This window comes from Patella vulgata, chromosome 5, assembly GCF_932274485.2.
Source record: "Patella vulgata chromosome 5, xgPatVulg1.2, whole genome shotgun sequence".
NCBI classification, from domain to species: domain Eukaryota; kingdom Metazoa; phylum Mollusca; class Gastropoda; family Patellidae; genus Patella; species Patella vulgata.
In genome coordinates this window covers 76,024,001-76,049,668 of record NC_065883.2, presented here as the reverse complement: position 1 = coordinate 76,049,668, position 25,668 = coordinate 76,024,001, and the positions used below count along the sequence as shown (strand labels likewise).

At 40.0% G+C, this 25,668-nt stretch overlaps 1 protein-coding gene across 1 annotated transcript; it reads right to left on the bottom strand.

Annotated features, from left to right (window-relative positions):
- Nucleotides 1-1,253: 1,253 nt before the first annotated feature.
- LOC126820925 (protein dispatched homolog 3-like) lies at nucleotides 1,254-20,888 on the bottom strand. Its single transcript, XM_050549108.2, has 10 exons — nucleotides 20,740-20,888; nucleotides 14,195-15,678; nucleotides 11,583-11,807; nucleotides 11,150-11,275; nucleotides 10,249-10,395; nucleotides 9,190-9,316; nucleotides 6,270-6,397; nucleotides 5,596-5,682; nucleotides 2,750-2,920; nucleotides 1,254-1,734 (listed from the first exon to the last, which is right to left on the bottom strand). The coding sequence occupies exons 2-10, from the start codon at nucleotides 15,647-15,649 to the stop codon at nucleotides 1,297-1,299; spliced, it is 2,904 nt and encodes a 967-aa protein (XP_050405065.1). The 5' UTR covers nucleotides 15,650-15,678; nucleotides 20,740-20,888; the 3' UTR covers nucleotides 1,254-1,296.
- Nucleotides 20,889-25,668: the final 4,780 nt, after the last annotated feature.

Sequence of the window (25,668 nt, the reverse complement as noted above, 5' to 3'; positions counted from 1 at the left end):
TCGTCGACTGTCTGTCAAATTGTCTGTCTTTAATTGGTTTTTTTTCTAGGGGAAGAACGATCTAAGTCACATTTTTGTCTTTTTCGCATAAAAGGCAAAACCGACTTTTGGACGAGAATGCTTGACGCGAACAGAACAACGAGTGTGTTTAATTACAACTTCAAAATGATGTTTAATACAAATCATAATTACCAGTACAATAACTGACTTCCACTTTTAAGCCAAATTAAGGTTAATAAAATACAATAAGGCCATTTCAGAAGGGCCTTGGTTAGATGTGACTCAGATCGTTTTTACCGGAAATAGATTGTTCCACAGAAAGCTCATACAATTTGCTACCAGGTGGCGCTATTAACTGGGGTTCGTTGAAAAGGTGACTTAGATCGTTCTTCCCCGGGGCTCTTCATATATAAATCGTACATAAATGGCAATTTTTAAAAGTCTAAAAATATTTCAGATAGCACTTTAAAAACCAACAATAATAACTGTTGCTGAAACATGTACCATAACTAACTAATATGCGTGGCTTTAATACCGATGCATGTGCGCTGATATTCGGGAGCGCACGGGCGTCGGCTTTTAGATTATATACAAAATTTACATTTTAAGTAGGCCTATAGACACTATTTACAGCCAGGACGGATAAATATATATTTAAAATAATGTTGGCACAATTACTTCCTGGGGACTACTGCTTTGAAAAAGCCCATTAGTCATTCTTAAATCCAAGATGGCGTCCATATACAAAATGGTTGACTTTCGGGCAACGAAAATATCGTTTTTGCGATAAAATCACACCCAATGGTCATATTTCATCGATGCCAACATATATGTTGTTGGACAACAATTGAGGGTCCATATAACTTGTACAATTCACATGGGCCATAAGCCAAGAAAAGGCTGCTTGATGTCAACCAAAATCGAACGCATCCAAGATCTTTTGGAAATAAACATAGCTTTTAAGTTTCATCAAAATCGGATAAGACTTTTGACCTCAAGTGTGCCCACAAACATATGTGAACGGGTGTCCGGGAAAACGTACATGGGCGACAACATAATACATGTACCTCCACAGGTAAATGTTGGCGTATAAAAATCTTCTTAGTCGGTCCAGTGGGTAAAAATTCTATGAAAGAAAAGCCAAAACCATCTTGAAAACTGATAGTCAAAGTTTGAAATTTTAATTGGGTAACGTGATGCAAATTTTAGTGCCTGTATCCAAGAATGCAACCAAACTACAATTTCCCGTCCATGCTCAAAATAAATATAAATTTTACTCACAAATTTTACAGAATTTTATTCACCATTTTTCACAGGTGCGCGAAATCCATGGCCTTCGCATACGTCACAGTCTACGTCATATTTGTTTCGACCAGTGAGCTTATTTTTAACCCACGTGATTAACGGAGTAATAGAGCCAGTCTGATTTTGTGGCCCGCATATGCCAAGCATAACAGTAAAAAATACCAAGGAATAAATCAGAGAAAATCCTATTGTGCAAAACATGAATATACCAAATTGCATGAAAAATAAAATTTCCGCCATTAGCATAAATAATGAAGCACCTAAAGTTGTGCACGCGCCGGATAAAACAGATATTCCGACATTTTCTAACATGTCTCTTAGTCGCCCTCTCCTATCTGTGTGTTTAGATATATGATATCCTTCCGCCAAATGTACAACATAGTCCACAGCCAGCCCGACCACCAATGACAGATTCAGGGACTCCAGTACCTGGAAGTAAACAGAAAGAAATCAGGTAATGACATGAAATGGGGTTTAACGTCCTACTGTTCTGCTCCCCAACTGGGCTAATGAAGACGGGCATATGCCATACAGTGTGCTATGAGGGAAATTTTGCCCTGACAGCGGCGATACTCTTCAAAAAAAGTTGGGGATATTCAGAAACAATACAAAACTGCGGAAATGCACTGCTGTTTTTATTAGAGGTAACCAGTGTATGTTAATAATAGGCCAATTGCCTACACATGAACATGAACAGTTCATATGGGCGGCTTATCTGACGGCCCCATTTCACTCGAAAAGAGATACACTGTCAAAAGTGAAAATTGACGTTTTTGATTTTTGTCTTAATAATGAGTAATTGCTCCACCAATCCTCAGGCATTCAGCGACTCGTCGTGGCATACTCCTAATCAACCGCCCAATCACGATTTGGGGCAATCTGACCCACTCCTCTTGCAGTGCCACGGCCAATTCTTGCAGTATTGTTGGTTCACGTCGACGTCGACGAACACGTCTCTCGACCAATTAAACGTAACACACTAAAGCAAAGATACGCTAAACAGTAAATCTTATGCAAACATGGATAGGATAAACCAGCAAGCGGCAGTTTTCATCAACCCTGTCAAATTTGACAATGAACCCCTCCCACGTGTATGGCGCCATTGCGTGTCGCACATGCAGCTCAGAGGTTCTGTTGGGGCATGAGTTCTTCATCTGTGAACATACTCCCAAAGCATGTCAAGTGTCCATGACTATTTATCATATCACAACCTGCATAGGTATTTGCATTTCCATATCCCCTACTTTTTTTCAAGAGTATACGTTAATCGCCAGCTTCAAGTCTTTTTTGTTGAATGACGTCATGATATTCCGATGTAACATGTCCACCGCTGTTTAATTTACAGTCTGCAGTACTTTTCTTAGAATTAATATTTCAAATTACCATGGTGATTTACAATTTCGTGCATAATCTGTCTAGAAATAGAAACAAATGGTTTACTGACCCCCAATTTCCAGCCTGCCAATGGTATGATACCAACGACTGTAACAGTTACACACATAATCGTTAACGTTGCTAAGGAACCAAGGATGAAGTTTTGTGTTGCTATGGTGAGGATTGGCAAGGCTAAGGCAATACCAATAATAATTCCCTGTATAGCACTGAAAACTAAAGACTGAAATATAAAAAAAAGAATACTATTATACAGAACCTGGAACGGTATAGTTACCTCCCCTTATCGGCCATCAATACATGAGGTGGAGGCAGACCACCATTAAATTTGACACAAATTGTAGTTCGTCTATTTAAAGCAATTCTCTCTCTGTCTCCTTTCTCCCCTTCTGCATGCCCATTTTTGTTGATTTTTTGGTCTAGAATGGACGAAGAGGGTTTGAATTAACATTTTCTGCCAGGTTTTGGTAAATATTCATGATTTTGAGGTGGAAGAATAACAGGGTTATCAGGTTGGCTACAGTGATATGTACGGCAACTAGTTACATGTTTTTAGTATGCTTCTTCAAGTTTGTGTATCTCAAAATTTTGGTGGTCAACCTCATACAAATTTTAATGCAAAGACATGACCATTTGTTCCTCTGTCTGTAGTGAAAAGCATTCAGTCCAACGAAAATTTGGGGAAAAGTTGAAGGTGGTCTGCCTCCAGGTAGAACGGTATAGTTTACCTCCCCTTATCGTCCATCACGTCTCCGTGAGACGGGAGATGCTGTTGGCCGGTTGGGGAGGTTTGGGGAGTCCACAATGGCCGCTTTATATAAACTAACCCTAACCCTTTTTAGAAGCCTGAATTTGGACCCAATTTACCTTTTACCACTCTTAAAGGGGTTAGGGTTAGTATTCTCCTAAATACTTATTTATATAAATCGGCCATTTCCGATCCTCCCTAACCGGCCATGAATTAATGAAAACGGGCATGCGCCATGCACTGAGCTATGACGCGAATTACGAATTCCAACTTCTTATAGTAATTCTTTTACGTGCACGCCAATGTGTACATGGGATGTCGCTTTTTCGTCCCACATGTGGGAACCAAGCCGGAAAATCACGATGAACGTTCTCGGCCAACACCGGGATCGAACACGGGACCTTCAGGTTAGCCAGCCAACGTCTTACTCACTGAGGCACCGCGGCTCCCCAATATTAATAACATCGTCATTTATAAAGCGCGTTAATAGGAACAGTTTCTATGGAGCTACTGGTTGTTATATTCACTGATTATTGATACATCAGGCTTTTGAAACAGGAATGTTTTGAGGTGACAAATATCGTCTACATATACATTTAAAACATGCGTGCAAGTTTCAAGCTATAATTCCCCTCACTGGATCCGTTGCACTCAAAGATCAACATTATGTTTTAACTGCTGATTGGCTGGCAGGTATGACGTGCTAGCCAATAAAATTAAATGCCTACAGAACAAATAACCGCGGTTATCAATCATATGGTTTGTTAAAGGACAATATTGGTGCCGGTCATTATCACAGCTAGTTAAACACATTCCAAATATAATTTTAACACAGAGATCATTGCTACGATAGCTGAGTAATACAGGTTTCCTGAATCGGAAGTGACGAACGCCAAAGGAAAACACGAGTCATGCCCCTATATAACTGACTGATGTGACGAGTGATAACAGATCACGGCCAAATTCTGCTTACTAATAATTCCTTCGAAGACCAAAAGTTGTTATACGGGACTGTAAGAGGATACCTGACAATTCAATAAGGTAATTTAATGTCATTAGATAAGAGAACACGAGAAAAAAATAGAAAAAGTCCGGACATTCCTTTGTTTATATTCATAATACCTTATAAGAACATGGTAATACACGGACTTTTTCTGTTTTTCTTTCGTGTTCTCATATCTAGTGGCAGTCAATTCTTTTTATGAATTGTCAGATATCCTCTCACAGTCTCACACAACAACTTTTGGTCTTGGAAGGAATTATTAGTAAGCAGATATTCGCCCATGTATCTGTTATCACTCGTCACTTCAGTCAGTTATATAGTTAGATTCTTCGTGTTTTCCTTTGGCGTTCGTCACTACCGATTAAGGAAACCTGTATTACCAGTATGATCTCTGTGTTAAAATTATATTCGGAACGTGTTTAATTAGTTCTATCACATATGTGATAATGACTGACACCAATATTGTCCTTTAAACATGCAAGAGCTAAATCTGATTATTGCAAGTCTTAATTTAGGCTTCAGATGTTATAGAAATTATAAATTAGATCTTTATTTAAACAACAAGACCAAAATCAACTCTGTAGACCCACGGATGGCTCGGCTACAGCTCGGATTTAAATAGGATTTCACTAATTGATTAAATCAGATAAGGGGTAACCTGATGAAAATACGTCAGTTAGATCGAGGCTAAATGATAGAGTGTACTTAGCGAGGCCGCTGTAAAGCGTTTCCGTATGCCATTGAAAACTTTACTTGATAATCGAGATATGTAGGTGGAGTTAACGCCTGTCAATCAAACGTTCGGCGAAGGTGAAGACACATTTCGCTACCATTTCTAGGCAAATATTACAACGATGATAACTATGTTCAGAATAAAGTAATTTGACTGAATTTTTCAATATATTCTTCTTTCATCATCTAATTTTGAACTGTTATAGCAAGAATGGCCAACTCCCTATAAATATCTCCCATAATGTATCTTTAAGTGTATCTTCTAGTAGCTAAACAACATTTTGGCGATAAATATCGCCTAAAATGTGAAGGGAGAAAACTCTTAAATCTCGTGTAAAAATTGTCTTTCATATCCTAACAATAACCTACATACTTTATAATAATAATAATAATAATAATTATAATAATGGACTACCTTCTGTACTTTGAGCCAGTGCCACGTATTTCCACGGTCAGGTGTACACTGAAATCCCCCAGATAATGATGGCGGTAACTTAGCAACCTAGAATATAAAATAATACAGAGTAACTTCCACTCGACACAAATTAGGTCATTTCGGGACTAACATATGGTTCAATTTTATTTCAATAATTCACTTGCGGGCAGAGGTCTTTAGCAGTGGGAGGAAACCGGAGGACCCGGAGAAAACCCACGAGGTTGGACAGGCGACCCTACTTCTTGTCACGTACAACCGGGGAATCAGATGGGCAATGGACCATTGTTTTTTAGATTATTCAGATCGTAGAAAAATAGGAGACTTCGTAATTCTATGACGCTAATCAAGGTAAGCGGAGTAAAGCTGTAACTTTTCCAAACACAGGACCGACTTAAAGCATGGGCATGCTGAGCCGCTGCCCGGGGGTCCCACGAGCGTGCTGTCGTTGCTTCAGGATCATGGAGGCTATAACGGAGTTAAGACAGCCCTGGCCAAAACTCTCAAAATTGATAAGGCGGGACATCGTTACGTCATTCTTAGTACTCCCGGGCGATATACGTTACGAACGGAATTGTGGAGTGACCGAATGATCCACATGGGTGATAACAATATACGAACACGTCTACCAACACCGCAATATTATTTAACCATACCTCGTCGTTGACGAATTTTTCCCAGGCTTCCACCGTTACCAGACCTTTCTCGAACCCGAGTTTTCCAGCCTGTAACGTCGTATTCACCGTGATGGCAGCATAACGTAATCTAGTCCCGAATGTCCAGACTGAAAAGGAACACAAAAGTAAATGAAATGAAATGGAGTTTAACGTCCTACTGTTCTGCTCCGAACTGGGCTAATGAAGATGGGCATACGCCATACAGTGTGCTATGAGGGAAATTTTGCCCGGACAGCGGCACTACGACCCACTCTATATCAAATTCCAACTGTCAAGGGATCTTTTACGTGCACGCCAATGTATTCACGGGACCTCGGTTTTTCGTTCCATCCGAACGACTAGACAGCTGTCCTTGTCAGGCTCGTCCAGCATCACTGACAAGGGGTAACCACGTCGGACAATACAGGCACTACGGCCTACGTCATGTCATATAGGTTATCTTACATGCACGCCAGAGTACATGGATTTTCCTCGACTTTACGCCCCATTCGAACGACTAGACGTTTTTCTCCTTAGGACGTCATCCGTCCTGCACCACTAACGGGGAATAACCAGGTTGACAAATCTTGAGGAATTTTATCAGTCAACACCGGGATCGAACCCGGAACTGCCAGATTACTGGGTCAGCGCCTTACGCACTGAGCCCCCGCGGCTCCCGACACATTGGCGTGCATGTAAAAGATCCCTGGCAGTTTGAATTCGATATAAGAGTTGGTCGTAGCGCCGCTGTCCGTTCAAAATGTCCCTCATAGCACACAGTATAGAGTATGCCCTCCTTTATTAGACTAGTCGGAGCAGAATAGTAGGACGTTAAACTCCATTTCCTTTCATTATTACATCATACAGTATCGTTACATTCAAATAATTGGTCTTTTATCTGGTGATGGACGAAAATCTGTCTTTCTTCAAACGAAATGAAATGAAATGGGGTTTAACGTCCTACTGTTTTGCCCCGACTGATCTAATGAAAACCGTTTCATAAAACGAGTGATGAACTTCTGTTCGATCCAGCCAGATTACAATCTGATTATAATATGCTGGGCTAATGAAGACGGGCATACGCCATACAGTGTGCTATGAGGGAAATTTTGCCCGGGCAGCGGCACTATCGCCTACTCTTATATCGAATTCCAACTGCCAAGGGATCTTTTACGTGCATTCTAATGTATACACGGGACCTCGGTATCGCTCTGATTATTAAGTAGATTTGAATATAGCGGCCATTTAAGAGCTAAAGCTAAATCTTGTCAAAACTTCAAATACTCATAACTTTGCACAATCGGTCAAAACTTCAAATACTCATAACTTTGCACAATCTGATTAAAATACAGATCTATATTTGGTTTCGTTTTTTTTTAAACTTTCGATGGCCTACACTACATGAAGACCTGACCAGTTGTAGCGATAGGTCGCGTCGGACACTTGATAAACCAATCAGCATTGATGTTATGGGTGGATTACCCACAGTTCCGTGCAAAACACGCCTAAAGCTCGCCGTAACAGACCGTTTCATTGGCTTTTCCCTCACATCATTCAAAACACATCAATGATAACAACTCCTCCAGATCCTAGTGTAGTAAAGACAAGTAAAACTAAATTTTGAACTATAAAGAAATTTAACTCGACTGTTGTCCCTGGAAACACGGCTTTAAGGTTTTATTGATCGCTAGTTGTTTCTAATGACAACACAATATTTATTATAAAATTGATTATGGATTGTTGTCTTACATAGAAATATTAGGCCATGGCGTGTACTCTTAAACGAAAAAAAAAGATCAATACCACTAAGGAGTTATATTCACTGAAATCAATAGAATACAAAAACGTCAATACAACTAAGGTGCGATATAACCCACTGGTGTCAATACAACTAAGGTACGATAACCCACTGGTGTCAATACAACTAAGGTGCGATATAACCCACTGGTGTCAATACAACTACGGTACGATAACCCACTGGTGTCAATACAACTAAGGTGCGATATAACCCACTGGTGTCAATACAACTACGGTACGATAACCCACTGGTGTCAATACAACTAAGGTGTGATAACCCACTGGCCAATCTGTTTCACAGAGGATTACGAAAGTCTTCTAATATTAATTTCGAATATTATGGAAAATTTTGATTTAGAGGTTTATGAATAAATAATTTCAATCAAGATCTTGTATTACTTTATACATTATTCTACGGACTTGAATATCTCTATATATATACTCTAGATGGAGTCGTTACCACGCCAGTTGGGGTTTCTCCTGGTCGTCCGGTTTCCCTCCACTGCTAAGGACACACACATGCGAATTATTGAAATAAAAATGTTTGTCAAAAAATGACCCAGAGTTAACACAATACTTTGGTCGTTTTGGGACAACATTTTATATCTCTATGCTTGCGTGCGCAGCACCCAGACAACGCTATTTCTGTCTACCCTTTGATTTCGGGGGGGGGGGGGGGTGAACGGTCGAATGGTTAGCACGTGCGCGCTGTATCATACGGCCTGTCATTGAGTCAACTGGCGTGGTTTCGATTCCCCGGTTGTACGTGAAAAGGAGTAGGGTCGCCTGTCTAACCTCGTGGATTTTCTCCTCATTCCCCTGGTCCTCCTCACTGCTAAAGACCCCTACGCGCAAGCGAATTATGGAAATAAAATTGAACCATATGTTAGTTTGTTTCGAGTGGACGTTAACCCCACCCCCCCTCGCTCTCTCTCTCTCTCTCTCCTTCGCTATATGTATACACGGGACCTCGGGTTGCCGTCCTATCCGAACGACTGAGAACACTTTCCTTGTCAGTCTCATCCTCGCAGACTCCACCCCTGACGAATAACGTTTGTATATCAGTAGGGTTCTGTACAAGAGAGGATCAGAGTTTTAATGTTTAAATATATTTTCAGCTTACCCGATGAATTGGAAATTAGTTGTGTATCAAACGTATCATTAACTACACCAATCAACTTATTGTATTCCCGGAAATCATAAGACGTCACACCACTATATCCATTATTCAACCAATAGGACATTCCTGTCTAATGAAATATATTAAATTATATACATATGACGACATATTCTGATTGGATGATTCGAATCCCCGCTTGTACGTGACAAGGCGTAGGGTCGCCTGTCCAACCTCGTGGCTTTTCTCCGGGTCCTCCGGTTTCCTCCCACTGCTAAAGACCCCTACGCGCAAGCGAATTATTGAAATAAAATTAAACCATGTTAGTCCCGAAATGACCTAGTTTGTGTCGAGTGGACGTTAAACCCCATTTCTCTCTCTCTCTCTGATTGGATGACGTCGTTTTCATACGTCATACTGACTGTCTGACGCTGCGGATATGTTATACATTTTATTATTAGACTTATAAATAATTATCTTGTAATTACAAGATAATAATTATAATAATAATAATAATAATAATAATTTTCTTATATAGCGCTAAATTATGTCCATAAGTCATTTCTAAAGGGGGAAGGGGGGTGGGGGTGGGTGGATGCGCGCTGTATCATAAGGCTTGTCATTGGGCCAACTGGTGTGGTTTCGAATCCCCGGTTGAATGTGACATGGAGTAGGGTCGCCTGTCCAACCTTGTGGGTTTTTCTCCCACTGCTAAAGGCCCCTACGCGCACGCGAATTATTGAAATAAAATTAAACCATATGTTAGTCCCGAAATGACCTAGTTTGTGTCGCGTGGATGTTACCCCCACCCCCTCTCTCTTCAGCCACATTGTATATTATGTGGAAATCTGAATATTTGCTTTTCATTTGATTGACCCTAATGGTCTTCCGTATGAATCAGTATAATTCAAGCCAACAGAACCGAGAGCCTATCTTTCACGTTATTTTAGAATGACTCTTTCTTCGAAGAAACAAACTATTCATTAAATCAATAATCTAAATAAAGTTTACTGTTTAAGCAGCTAACCATTCGAAGAAAGTGGTATCCATAACGACAGAACTCACCTCAAAATATCTGTAAAAATTTGGCGAAACGGCGGACATATTGTATAGTTCAGGATGTGCACCCATAAAAGTCGCCATTTTGGTTTCTGACGTAGGTAGGCTCAGGTCGACAGTTGGTGAGTATAGAGATGTATCATTACCCTCGTTCTGAAAATTAAATATAGCGAAATATAAAATATGGGGTTTAAAGTACACTCAAAACAAACAAGGCCATTTCGGGACTAACATATGGTTCAATTTTATTTCAATAATTCGCTTGTGCGTAGTTTGCTTTAAGCAGTGGGGGATACTGGAGGTCCCGGAGAAAACCCACATGCCACGTGCAAACTTGAGATCGAGACCAGGCCAATGGACTCAATGACAGACCTAATGATCTAAAACAGAAGTGTTAAACTACTCGACCACCCACCACCCACAACAAAAAAGATCCAAATGAGGCATTGCAAGGATCCTCTGTGAAAGGGATTCGATATAAAAGTATGCCGTAGTGCCGCTGTTTTGTCACAATTGCCCTCGTAACACACCGCGTTCTGGTTGAAATTAGGGATTAGCCAATGAAACGGACTGTTACGGCGAGTTCTTGGCATGACACTAGAAACGTCAATGCTAATTACTTAATCAATGTCTAACGTCATTGGGTCAAATGCCACTCTTACGACCCCTGACGCGACATTCCACTACAACCGGTCAGATATCCATGTAGTGTAGGCCATCGAAAGTATAAAAAACGAAACGAAATATAGATCTGTATTTTAATCAGAATGGCCACAGTCCCCCCCCCCCACACAAAAAGATTCGCCCATAAAAAACCCTAGATATACAGTGTCCCCTGAGAACACATCCCGCTCCCCCCCCACCCTCGTTGCTCTGAGCTAGTTACGGCCCTAATGATTAAACTTACAATTAGAAAGTCATTTATCCTGTCGAGAAAACATTTCACTTCTAATTTTCCTGTAATCGAATTTCTCCGAATTTTTAAATCACCATTTTCTTCATCCGTCATATCCTCAATTCTTTTACACAGTTGCTGTAATTGAGATATATAAAAACGTTTATATTAATTAGACAGCTTCGGAAACTTCCGGGACAAGACAGCTTCCGGGATAAGACAGCTTCGGGAGCTTCCGGAATACGACAGCTTCCGGGAAAAGACAGCTTCCGGGATAAGAGAAATGTATTAACTAACACTGGCGCGAGTAGAACAAGTCATGCCATCGAAGAGATTTATTTCCGTTGTGGAGCAAGATTTGACCCGGTTCGATTCCCGGTTTGACCCAATTTCTCGTGAGTACCTGCGTCGTCTGAACCTTTCTGACGAAGTGAGCTATACCTACCAGCAGAGACATTTGGGCGGGTTTTGGATTTAAATCAAATCCGTCATCCCAAACCGTTTTTCCTTTACATTTAGAATCTGTTTTATGGCAGGCACTTAGGTCTTGATGTTTCAAACCCCAGACGATATAAACCTTGATGACATTGTCGTCGGAACTAGGTCGGAACCCTTGCAAGTTTAAATTCGTTGCTTTCTGAAAATTGTTGCTGTCTTTCAAAAATTGGATCTGAAATAAAAACAGTAGATTATTGATCATAAATTCATATTTTATTTGTGTTCTTGTGTATGTAACCTTGACTTGAAGTGTGGGTTAACATCAGCCCCCAGAGAGAGAGAGAGAGAGAGAGAGGGTGAGGTTTAACGTCCACTCGACACAAACTAGGTTATTTTGGGACTAACACATGGTTCAATTTTATTTCAACACACTATAAATAATATTGGTGTATTTTTACGTCCATTTGACACAAACTAGGTCATTTCGGGACTAACATAAAGTCTTTAGCAGTGGAGGAAACCGGGTCCGAGAAAACCCACGATTTTAGGCAGGGGAAGCTACTCTTTGTCACGTACACGTGTGGAATCGAAAGCCAACAAACTGACTCAATGACAGATCTTATGATCTAAAGCGCAGCCCTCCCCCTTTTCTTCCCGATTGAACACCTTAACAGAAATATAATGGTACATTTTCTTAGATTATTTAATGGTGAAACTAATATTTAAATACACTAGTAGCTGTTTTCCAGCTTGTTTTTGTTTTACTCTATCCAGTCACTAAATGCCATTTAAAGATTATAATACTTAAAGGAGCTAAATCGCTAATATTTTGGACCTAGAAATTGGCACAAATGGGTCGCAACGCATATAATAATGTAATATGAATGTATATAAACTGTTTTACATTCATTCGTGTCCGTTTTACTGTGAATTGTCATCAGTTATTTTCAGCGAAATACGCCAGAAGTCTGAACCTCAAATCAGTTTCTAGCGTCTGGTTATCCCAATTAACACCGATATTATTTATTGCGCATGCTCTCCAAATAAGAACATGATATCAACGTTTGACATGACTTGTGGAATATGTCTAGCCTCATTCTTTGAGCACCTTGTTACAAATGGCGCTGAAACGCATTATGGTACACGATTCGTGTACCAATGGTGAAATGTTTATTTTGTCTTAAATATTGGATATCAGAAGCCCATCTTTTCCAGGTAAGACCACAACACCAATGCTGATTTAAATGGCAAAAAAATTCGTGTTTTCAATGTCGAAGATTTTTGATGATATTGAGTTACGGACTTAGCTACTTCAATGTTTATTGAGTTATTATGGATGATGTGTGGTGACATATTCTAAACATACCAACATGAAAAACAGATTCTAAGATCAACATCAACATCAACATCAACATTATTTCCCACTCGTGTAACGCCTAATAACTAATCTAATATTAAAAATGTATGTACAATAATCGATAATCTATTGATAATCATCAAAGGAAAACAAGGACACGGAATATTCATAATCGATAATCTTTTGATAATCAGGGGATAATAAAGACATACAATCTTCATAATCGATAGTCTATTGGTAATCATTAGGAGAGAACAAGAACATACAACCTTCATAATCCTGACAAACAATTCAAACAGAAGATGTAGCGGCTGAAGACTATTCCTAGTTTACATTACTGACTGTCGTTTGATATCCCAGAGAATAATTATAAGATTCGTTAAGTGACATTTAGAGGATAATTGTCAAACACCGTTTTTGAAATAAAATGAAACGGGGTTTACCATCCTACTTTTCTGTAACGACTGGACTGGTAAAGACGGGTATGCGTCATAGAGTGTGTCATGAGGGAGGGGGTGCCTACGGTCTACTCTTTTTTGGAATTCCAACTGTAAAGGGTTTTTCTACGCTCATGCCAATGTGTTTACGGGACCTGGGTATAGGAGTATCGTCCTACCCGAACGAATATACGTTGTTCCTTGCGGAGGTGGGCACATCGCAAAGTCCCAATAAACTGTCAACTCTATATGGGGTTGTAAAAGGGACCTTCGGGTTAGTGAGCCAACGTCTTACTCACCGAGTCACCACGGCTCCCACCTCATCTAGAATTATGCAGGACGGAGGGCCGGACAAGGACAACTGTCTAGTCCTTCGGATGAGACGAAAAACCGAGGTCCAGTCTATATATTAGAATCCATGTAAAAGATCCCTTGGCAGTAGGAATTCGATATAAGAGTAGGCGATAGTGCCGCTGTATGGCGTATGCCCGTCTTCATTAGCCCAGTATAGGAGCAGAACAGTAGGACGTTAAACCCCATTTTATTTCATTTCATCTGGAATTTTTAATTCGAGAAAACAGCCTATAGCGATGAAAGATGATATTAAACCGCCGACTGACATAATGTGTTTATTGAAATGGGGCTTAAAGTCTAGTCAACGCAATACTTCGTTCATTTTGAGATCTATTGATGGTCAATTCCATTGCTATGGTTACGTGTGCAAAGCAGGGGAAGGGGATATAGCTCCTATAGCGGCGTTTCCCATATTGAGTCCCATAGAAATTAAGTTCTGTTACAGATTCTCTATATTTATATAGCACTCACCTGTTCTTCTTGTGGGCCAATGGTTGTAGCCATATACACAAAAAATACTATCAGCCCCAAAGATAACACGAGTAACACCCATCGAGCTACCTTATGCACCACGAAGTAGTAATATGGACCCCGGAAGAACCGCACGATGAGGTTCTTTCTGTGGCCATCAAACTTCTCAGCATCCGTTAAATTGGTCGGCTCAACCTTCTTCTTGCAGCATCTGAAGCAAGGCCATGTCCAGTTCTCGAAGTATAGATGGTAGATGATAACGACACACGGGAAAAACGTGATGGCGGACAGATAATTCACCATAACCAGAATCCCGGAGAAGATGCCAAAAGATGAAATAGCTAGCATGGGATTAAAAGCGTTGGCGATGAAAGCGATTGTGGTGGTTAAAGATGTTATCAACATGGCTTTAGATGCTCGACGATAACAAGATGACAATCTTTCATCTAATCGCTCGTGCTTTTCATGTGCTGTGGCTCTCCACGTATCATTAAACACGAACACGTCATCGGCACCAATTCCCAGGACAATGAATATAGAAAGGACGTGAAAGATTCCAAAATATTGGTAATCAAGGATGATCCTGTAGACGAGGTTGGTTCCAAGAAAGCTGATCAAGATACCACCAACAGCACAAGAAGTTATAAACAGAGACTGGGTTTGTATTAGCATGAAGATGAAGATGAAAAGAAAACTCCCAGCAGCTAACATTAAATCCTTTATCACTTGCGACTGGATCAAATAACTGAACAGCTGTCCACTGGTATACGTCACCGTTAATCCCGATAATCCATTTTCATTCGCATCTATTAATAAATCCCTCACATTTTCTACCAAAAATGTTTGAACTTTTTTCTGTTGTTCATCGACGTCTCCTGTCTGTTCGTCATATCCTGCTAGCGGATATCCGAATTGTATCATGGATCTTGTGATGGAGGATTTTGCCGTGGCAGTGGTACTGTTTATCACCGCCTCCTTTCCCAAATAAAACTGTAAAACTTCATTGAGTTTGGGTGAATTCTGAGCGGCTGATAATTTCCCAACGATGTCCGAAAATGTGGGATCGTTGAACGTCGGACCAAACGTACCGTCAAAGAAGCGAAGAATGGATAACGGCTTAGAACAGTTATTTGTTGGGCTTCTAGAATCGGCTTTACAATATTTCCCAAAGTTTGCTACTGACAATATTTTGGTTTCAAAATCCGAAATCGTCTGGAGATGTTCTTGGGTAAAAACATTATCGGCTTGGTAGAATATTTGCAAACTGTCTGCTACGCTACTTCTTTCTCCGCCGACATCAGCTCCATTTGAGAGGACCGTGCCATCTTCACCTCGGTTCATCCAGGCCTTTACTCGTAAAAACGCTCGATCTTCCAGTATATTCAATGGAATTCCCGCGAAGTCAATAGGTATAAGGTCATATCCGGTTTGAATTAAAATGGCGGACAGAAACATGACAAATACATTCCATCCTAAAGTCAAACCTAAAATACACAAAAAAAACCAACAATTAATACCGTACACATACAAATGAAATGGAGTTTAGCGTCTTAATTTTCTGGACAGAAATGAAATGAAATGAAATGGGGTATAACGTCCTACTGTTCTGCTCCTACTGGGCTAATGATGACGGGCATACGCCATACAGTGTGGTATGGGGGAAATTTTGCCCGGCCAGCGGCACTATGACCTACTGATGTATCGAATTACAAATTCAAGGGATCTTTAACGTGCAAGCCGATGTATACACAGGACCTCGGTTTTTCGTCTCATCCGAAGGACTAGACAGCTGTCCTTGTCAGGCCCTCCGTTCTGCACCACTGACAAGGGGAAATCACGTCGGAAAATGTGGATGAACTTTCTCGGCCAATGTAGGGATCGAACACCCGACCTCCAGGCTAGCGAGCCAGCGTCTACTTTAAAATTTACATGTACACGTACTCTAAGGAAGCCTTTTATGGATTTTTTAACAATTAGGTGGGTTTCGGATATCATATTTTTCATATCTTCATATTTGTCTTGGTGAACGTGACAAAGCTGAACATGATCGAACAGTTCCAAAGTGTTTTTAGATGCCGCAGGAAATTGACCTTTATAAAGTAAAGTTCTACACCGTTTTTTTTTTAAATCAATAAACAGCTAATCACAGTGTAAATATCAAACGCGTCACTTTATTGATTTTTAGCTATGTTCTTTTGGCTTAGGGGGGCGGGGATGGGGGGGGGGGTAGGCTAGTGGTTTAATGTCTGCGCGTGAAATCACAAGATCTGCCATTGAGTCAAGTGACGTGGTTTAATTGACATGTTAGTCCTGAAATGACCTGATTTGTGTCGAGTGGACGTTAAACCCCATTTCTCTCTCTGTTGTCTTAGATTTCACAGGGTACCAGAGAGAGAGGGGGATAAATAGATGAAAACACATGGTCATGTAATTAAATCGAAAAATTTGGCGGGGATAAATGGAAATCAAGGTGCCCACTGATCGAAAGGGCCAATGCAGGGACCGAACACGTGACCTCCAGGCTAGCGAGCTAGCATCTTCCCCACTTAGCCACCATGGCTCCCCTGTACAAATGGAAGGTAGAGAACTATCTATACAGTGGACGTGGACTATCGAACGATCAGATTCATCTAGACACCTAGGATTAGCGTCAATCTATCACCCACTTAGCCACCGTGGTTCCCCTTTACAGAAGGACGATAGAGAACTATCTATTTCAGTGGACGCAGACTATCGAACGAACAGATTCATCTAGACACTTAGGGTTAGCGTCACTCTATCACCCACAAAGGGAAGATGAACCGGTTACCACAGAGGTTCAGAAAGTCGTGCAGGGTTAGGGTAAAGCGTTCTTGCACACAGACCTCCAGGTGCTAGCCAGTGCCTTACCCGCTTAGCCACCGTGGATTATCGAACGGGCAGATTCATCTAGATACTTAGGGTTAGCGTCAATCTATCACCCACAAAGCGAAGATGAACCGGTTACCACAGAGGTTCAGAAAGTTCTGCTGGGTTAGTGTAAAGCGTTCTTCCACACAGATTTAAATGATCTGGGACGATGCCTTTAATGTTTAAGTAATATTTTGTACAAGATTTTTGTTTGTTTACTCTAAACCTATTTCAGGCATGTCTGTTCTTTCCTTAATAAAAATACCTTATTGATTGGGGGTGGGTGGGGTGGATGGCTGAACGGTTAGCACGTGCGCGCTGTATCATAAAGTCTGTAATTGAGTCGACTGGCGTGGTTTCGAATCCCCGGTTGTACGTGACAAGGAGTAGGGTCGCCGTCCAACCTCGTGGGTTTTCTCCGGGTCCTCCGGTTTCCTTCCACTGCTAAAGACCCCTACGCACAAGCGAATTATTGAAATAAAATTAAACCATATGTTAGTCCAGAAATGACCTATTTTGTGTCGAGTGGACGTTAAACCTCATTTCTCTCTCTCCTTAATAAAAATACCTTATTGATTGGATTGGGCGTCAACCATCTTACGACAAACATGATGGAACAAAGGATTATTGATGCAAGTCTGCTATTTGTATTACGAAATCGACATTTGCAAACATTGATCTTTTTTTCAAAGTATCTTCAAAATCTGGGATAGACTTTTTACCATTTATCGGGTGATCTGGGAAGAGCATGTTTTTTTATTTGTTTGGGAGGGGAGGGGCATTCATTTCACATTTCACGGTTCAAATCAACCAAACAGTGAAATTCAATTTAATTAATCCTATAATTCACTACTGTCAGTTGAGAAATTGGCAAAAATATCATTTTCATCTTCAAATTCCAACGTTTGAAGATAACTACTCCATGGTGGAGAATAGAAAACAAGGGAGGTAATTGGGAGGTAATTGTGTTATTATTTCCGGTGTAAATGAGTTTTAATGACACCTATGACCGTATAATTGTGAGTTGACAACCTATTAAGCAAAAGACATAGAAATAATTATGTTTTGACTTTCTTAGAAAATATGAAATTGTAACTTTAAGTTAAGAATTTACTCAAAAATGTTCACCTTATTTTAACTAAAATATATCCCTTTATAAAACTTTTGTTGTTTTAACGTATTAAATTTTTGTGTTTTTGGATGAATGATGTGTCTTATAAACAATGATTGAAAGTTGAGTAAATTCTGAACTTAAGTCTGAGAATGCTTTGTGAACCCGGTGCCTGTTCTACTTAATCTGGATAAAAAGTTTATTTCTCTGTTTTGACATAGGCCTATTTAAAATGTCTTCCTTTCTGGCATTGCTGTAATCTGATTAAAACACAGATCGTATTTCGTTTCGTTTTTTTTATAGTTCAAAATTTCGTTTTACTTGTCTTTACTACATTAGGACCTGGAAGACTTGTTAAATAACACGCGTTCTGGTTAAAGTGATGAATTAGCCAATGAAACGGCCTGTTATGGCGGGTTCTTGGCATGCGATGCATGGAACTATGGGTAAACGACTAGAAACGTCAACACTGATTCATTAATCATTGTCTCGATTAACAAGTACCGTTGTTAAGATAATAAACAATTTATGTAGCATTTTGTCAAATTCCGAACGGTGATAACTTCGCTCAGAATAAAGTAATTTGAATGTGAGTGAAAATTTTCTCTACAGAAAGTTGGACTCGACACTGCGAATGTTCACGCTTCAGTGACTTGTCTCGAAGTGATTTCTGTTTAACCACGCAGTATGATAATACTCAGCACTAGAGTCTATGGGCCTATAAATAGCCATCGGACGTGCAATTACGGCAGCTTTAGAAATTACGTTCGATTTATTTTTTAAATTGCTTTATCATTAACTGTACCGTTAGGTGCAGCATCTGTTGGTTTAGTACAAATAATATCTCTGAAAGACTTGCGTTGGGAAAGAACATGATACTAGCATTAGGTTCATTTTACTTTTACAGGGTTGTTAAAACAATTGTTGGGTTGCCTAACGTGCGTGTCCCTAAATTCAATTTCTTGTTCCAGCTTTCTGTTGTTTCGTTAAAAAGTAGTATTGATTATCCCGGCCTGTCAATCAAATGTAGAATGGTCGGTAGACTGGTTAAGCGAGACGAATTTCAAAACAAGGGCACGTAACCTATTTTTTTACTCACAAGTGCCCGGGTGTTATGGCCGACACATGTAACCATCTTTCAGTGTATTATTTATAGATGGTTAAATGGTCATAGCTTATTAAGTACAACATGCCCGTTTGATTAGTGACTATAAATGTTTGAAGCTGATTTAAGGCTTGGTGTATATATAAATATTGTGGTGTAATTGTCGAGATATTTGGGGATATTTATTTATGGTGGGTCACCCTAATAACGTATTAGTGGCATCTTCTGCATTGCTCCTATATGCTAGTGTAGAACTATGGAATCGAATTTAAATGTTGATATAATTTTAATTAGACCGAAAGAGTATACCTATATCAATATTTTCTTTGGTGTGATATTTCATGACAGTCAATAGATCTACATGGCGGCATATTAAAAAATTTCAGGCATTACCAAAGAAACGAAACGAAATTAAGGTAGAGGTAGAATTTTAATTATAAGTGTTTGTGTATTCCATCAATTAGAGTCAACAGATATGTTGTACATTTTGTGGTGTCGCATTTCAGAACAATAGAAAGGAAACCAAATAAATGAAATGAAATTGGGTTTAACGTCCTACTGTTCTGCTCCGTTTGGAGGGTGGGTGGCCCAATGTTTAGCACGTACGCGCTGTATCATGAGGTCTGTCATTGAGTCAACTGGCGTGGTTTCGATTCCCCGGTTGTACATGACAAGGAGTAGGGTCGCCTGTCCAACCTCGTGGGTTTTCTTCGAGTCCTTCGGTTCCCCTCACTGCTAATCAAGGCTAGCGCTAATTCCAATCCTAACCCTAACCCTTGACCTAGTCCCAATGTTTAACCTAACCCTAACCTACAATCTCGCCAACAATCACGTGCCCTAACCTTATTTACATCTCAGCGACCTTGACAAACATTGGGCTGGCTTTAACAAATAGATTTAGCCCTTAAATAGCCCAGTTGGGGCACAACAGTAGGGAGTTGAACACCATGTTTCGTTTCATTTCACCTTAAATGTTCAGTGTCATGGACAAACACCGTTGCCATGGTACTATGAATTGCTTAACAAGTAGATTATCCGGAACGTATCGAGGAATACCAATCAAATGGGTTTTATTAGTCGTTTCTGTTCATCGAAAAGTGTCGATAATAGAACTGCCTGGATTCCCCACCTCTGTGTCGCGACCTCAGCTGGGGTCACGTAGCACTTTTCATGCCGTCGTGGCGGACTGCTCTGACACTTTAGCAAAAATGGTTTAGTTTTCATGAAAAGTTGTAAAAATGGTGTAAAAATGTAAACAATAAGTTGTCAAATAAGTAAATTTCAGAGAGGGATACAGCTTCTTTCCTCCCACAGTAAAGACACATACGCTTGCGCTAAATATAATAGAATAAGATCTTTCTGCGATATCACCCTCGTTTGAAGCGGATTGAAACACTAATTACAAAAACAACGAGAGATAAGCAGTGATCAGCTACTTACCAAAGGCTAATTTTGGACGTCTAACGATGAATTTACATATGGCCAGAGGCTCCTCTTGTTTTCCGCTTTTACCCGGAAGTGACGTCTGAGACACGGCAGCGAGGTTTCTTTTCTGTTTTATGTATACATTGTTGACGGCTTCATGATCTTTTTGATGTGGCTCAAATTCTTCTGGTTTAGAAATTTGACTTAGTTCACGGTCATGTTCCATTTTGTCTGTGATGTCGTAACCTTGACTACTGTTTTAATTTCTTGACTAATGACGGTAAAAACTAGAGATTGTTGATATTTCTTCAGCTGAACATTTTGTGTAACAGTAGTAAAAAAAAACCTAAAAATAAAATTAAATGGATATCAATAAATGTTGTGTCACAGAAAGAAAACATTAAAACTATATAAATATAAAATGGAAATCAGCCCGGGTTGTGAGATCCGACAGATTGGTTGGGGTGGGGGTTGGGGGAATCATTTCTAAACGGCAGTCACTTAACGGGAATTCTGGGTTAACATTATGGTTACAAGCCATAGGATATTTCACCATAGGTGTCGCCATTTTTTAATCACGTTGCGTGGGCTTCAGTCCATGGCCGTAACTAGATCAGCCATGGGCGCAGATCCCGGTGGGAACACCGGGACGCGTCCCCACCAATAATTTTAGTGGTGGGGACATGATATACTGTGTCCCCACCACTTATTTCCGATGTTTTGCTTACTGTAATTTTTTTAAATTGAAATCATTCCAGAGCTTTTATTGACATTTTAGAAAGTGTAGAGTTGGTCCCAGGCACTTGTGGCCAGGGTCCTTGAAGTTGTACAGCTGCACCCGGTGACCGATTTTTATTTAACAGGGAATAAGTGATAATTCATATTATAACAGTAAATAATTAAAATATTCCATATGGATTATAATAATATGTATATCATGTAGGTGTGCATATCTGATACGCTTGGTATGATAACTGTGATTTTGTTTTTATCTGGTATACTGGATGATAAATCACCTAACTAAAGGATTTAGTTTGTATATCAGGGGAACCCTTCATTGCTAGATTTGCTGCCAAACGTATTTTTAAAGACTGGTTTCTATCTCTCTCTGTTGAATATAGGCAATTAAATCTAAAATTTAAGACTCGAACCCTCTATTTTTTGGAGTACAGTAAGCTGAGGCAAGAATCGTGTACTTATTATTACAAGTTACTGAAATTTTTTTGAAGATGGTTTAGAAATTTAGAAAATTTATCTGAAAAGACATTTTTTAAAACCTGTCCTGGGCCGTCCAGAAAGAAGGGAAAAGAAACGGGTAGAGTGGATATAAGTGTTCTGTTCTTCAGTTTTAAATATATTAAACACTTTATTGAATGTTTTTTTTTCGATTAAAGAATTGCTTTCTGAACTATATTGTTATTGGTAAAAACTCCTCAGAATCGTTGAGAATGTATATTTAGACACCATTTTGTAACAAAAATTCAAAAAATTCTAAAAGACCCCCCCCACCCCTAGCACCTTACGTCATCGGCGTTCGGTTATATAGTCGGTCCTTTTCTTTCACAAACGAACCCGCCCACCTTGCTTCCAGCCTACGGGCCCGACTCTGTATGAAAGAAAAATGATGCTGAAAATACCTACGGAGTGCGTTTTAGAGCGTCTGGTTTACCAATAGTCGCCCGCGCATGGACTGTCCCCACCACTAATTTTTGGCGATCTGCGCCCCTGAGATCAGCGCAACGAGGCGGGTGGAAAGTGTTCCCAGGAGAGCTGTAAAATTGACTGACAATGTATATTTTTTTAATGGTCGACAATTTCATCCAAGCGGGGGGTGGGGGTGGGGGTTAAAACTTTTTGAAGAGGGGCTTTGCCTCCCCCCCCCCCCCACAGTTACGGACCTGCTTTAGTTAGCAAAACTAGCGTGCCACTGGAGACGTGAGTATAATTACGACTCTGGTATAACAGTTTTTACCTATCCCTATTCGCAGACGACATAAGCATTTTACTGGTTTCCGATATTATTGCATTGTCACATGGCGAAACTGGTCGAACGTGCTGATGGCGATGAAGGCGCAGTTACGCCCAAGACCTTGACCTGTGAGATTTAAATCTATTTCCGCTCGTAGGCGACATAAGCTAGAAGTTTTTACTGGTTTCCGGTAATGTTATAAGACAACACAAACCCATTTCTCACCTACAGTGTTCCAGTTTGTAGGGGGACACAGTGGCTAAGTGGGTAAGACGCTGGCTCGCTAGCATGGAGGTCTCGTGTTCGATCCCTGCATTGGCCGCGAAAGTTCATCCAGATTTTCCGGCGTGCTACCCCCTTGTCAGTGATGCAGGACGGAGGGCCTGACAAGGACAGCTGTCTAGTCGTTCGGATGGGACAAAAAAACGAGTTTCCGTGTACACATTGGAATGCACGTAAAAGATCCCTTGACAGTTGGAATTCGATATAAGAGTAGGCCGTAGTGCCGCTGTCCTGGCAAAATTTCCCTCATAGCACACTGTATGGCGTATGCCCGTCTTCATTAGCCTAGTTGGAGCAGAACAGTAGGACGTTAAACCCCATTTCATTTCATTTCATTTTTCGTTCCAGTTTGTATGATGTGCATTACTATAGAAATATCTATGAGTCCCTTGGTAATCTAGGTAAGTATTGGTGTTAATTGATTATATAGAACACGCTATGGTAGATATCAATACATATCGATAACAAACCATCAGTCTATTTAATAATTAACAACTACATTCACCAGATTTTCATACAGGAAAACTGATCTGTAGTCCCTTACACTCGCCAACACGCGTGGCATTATTACCCGCATGGTAAATTAAAGATGAAATGAGGTTTAATGTCCAACTGCTCTGCATCGACCGGGCCAATGCAAGATTGGTCAGGGGGGTTGGATAGCCGAATGGTTAGCATGTGGACGATGTATCATAAGGTCTGTCATTTAGTTAACTGGCGTGGTTTCGATTCTTCGTTTGTACGTGACAAGGAGTAGGGTCGCCTGTCCAACTGCGTGGGATTTCTCCGGGTCGTCCGGATTATTCCCACTGCTAAAGACCCCTACGCGCAAGCGAATTATTGACTTAAAATTGAACCATATGCTAGTCCCGAAATGACCTAATTTGTGTCGAGTGGACGCTAAACCCATTTCCAGCTCTCACTCACTCTCTCTATCTCTCCCTCTCTCTTGTTATAAAAGTTAAAAAATAGATAATGAAAAATGTATATATTGAAAATTTCAGTCAAATTACTGTATTATGAAGTTATGAATATTTGAAGTTTTGGCCATATTCAGGGCTGAATCTGCGGCAACAGACACATCTTGGAGTCATGCGCGATTCAATATTCCGATTTTAGCAATATTTCTGATATGTGATAATACATGTATTAGGTACGGTATGTTTATTCACGGCAAAAAGAAATATATTTTTTCTTCGGGAGAATATTACTGTTTGATTTGTTTTACCTATGATATAGATGTTATTGTTTTGTTATTTTTTTGTTATCTTTTGTTTTATGTTTTGTTATGTTTTTTGTTATGTTTTGTTTAAAAAAATTTGTTATGTTTTGTTATGGTTTTTTTTTATGTTTTGTTATGTTTTGACATTGATGAAATGAGGTTTTGTTGTTGTTAGTAAGTTGTATTTTACGGTTTTACGGTTTAACGTCCTACTTTTCTGCACAAAGCGTGCTAATGAGAGAGAGAGAGAGAGGGAGAGAGAGAGAGAGAGAGAGACGCCCACTCAGTACAAACTAGGTCATTTCGACACTAACACATGATTAAATTTATATTTCAATAATTCGCTTGTGCGTAGGTAACCTAAGCAGTGAGAGGAAGCTGGAGAACCCGGAGAAATACCATGAGGTTTGACAGGCGACCTAATCCTTGTCACATACAACCGGGGAATCGAAACCACGCCAGTTGACTGAATGACAGCGCTTATGATACAACGCGCACGCACTAACCATTCGGCCATCGACCCCCCACCCCCATGTCTAAGCCTATGATAAAACAAGTAACGATATATACAATACAATATACAACAAGTTAATATATGATACATTAGCACAATTTTGATTAACCATTCGGTCATCCAACCCCCACACTTCCAAAGAACAAAATGCGTGGTACATAGAAATTCAGGACGATAACACTCATTTCATTTTTTTGTCTAATTGGCAGATAACTCTCGTGGTTGACAACGCAGCATTGATTCTCAAGTGTAATAAGGAAATAAACGATATTAAACACCCACGTATAATATTGATTTTAAGATTTAGCTAAGAGAGCATTCACTATTTACATGAGAAACAAAGAACCATTTATTCCTTATAAGACATATAGAGGTAGATTTCACAAATTAAAAACACTTATATGGATATACTACTTCTGAATTTTTTAACATGCAACGTTTCGATACACATACAGATATCGTTATCAAGCAAATAATGATATTTAACAAAAATTTGGTGCAATATATAGATAACAATTGAAACCCATATAACAGATTAATCAACTGAAAAGATACACGAGAAAACGGATATAGTGGCCTATAGGTGTTGAATGGAGGAATCGAACCCATCCCTTTCAATACTGAGACATGATAACACTTCCGGATGGACTTGTACTCCCTTTATGCTTTGTCTAGAAAACCACAAGTGGATTAGTCTTCTCTTTGTGAACTTTATCTGCCACGAACTGGCTAATGAAGACGGACAATTGTCGTATCATATGCTATGAGGGGAATTTTGCCCGGGTAGCGCCCGGGGAGCGGTACTATGATCTATTCCTATATCGAATTCAAACTGTCAAGATTTCGTGTACGTGCACGCTCAGGTATACAGGAACTCGGTTTTTTGCCCCATCCGAACGACTGGACAGCTTTGCACCAATGATATAAACTGTACGTCATGTATCTTGAGGAACCACG

Bases quoted from the DNA above. Each gene is read 5' to 3' on its own strand.
- LOC126820925 (XM_050549108.2), bottom strand. From the start codon at position 15,649: ATGTTTCTGTCCGCCATTTTAATTCAAACCGGATATGACCTTATACCT. The intron at 2,921-5,595 runs GTAGTCCATTAT...TTTATATTTCAG, and splicing joins ACTGGCTCAAAGTACAGAAG to TCTTTAGTTTTCAGTGCTAT. The intron at 1,735-2,749 runs GTCAGTAAACCA...GTTTACTTCCAG, and splicing joins TGGCAGGCTGGAAATTGGGG to GTACTGGAGTCCCTGAATCT.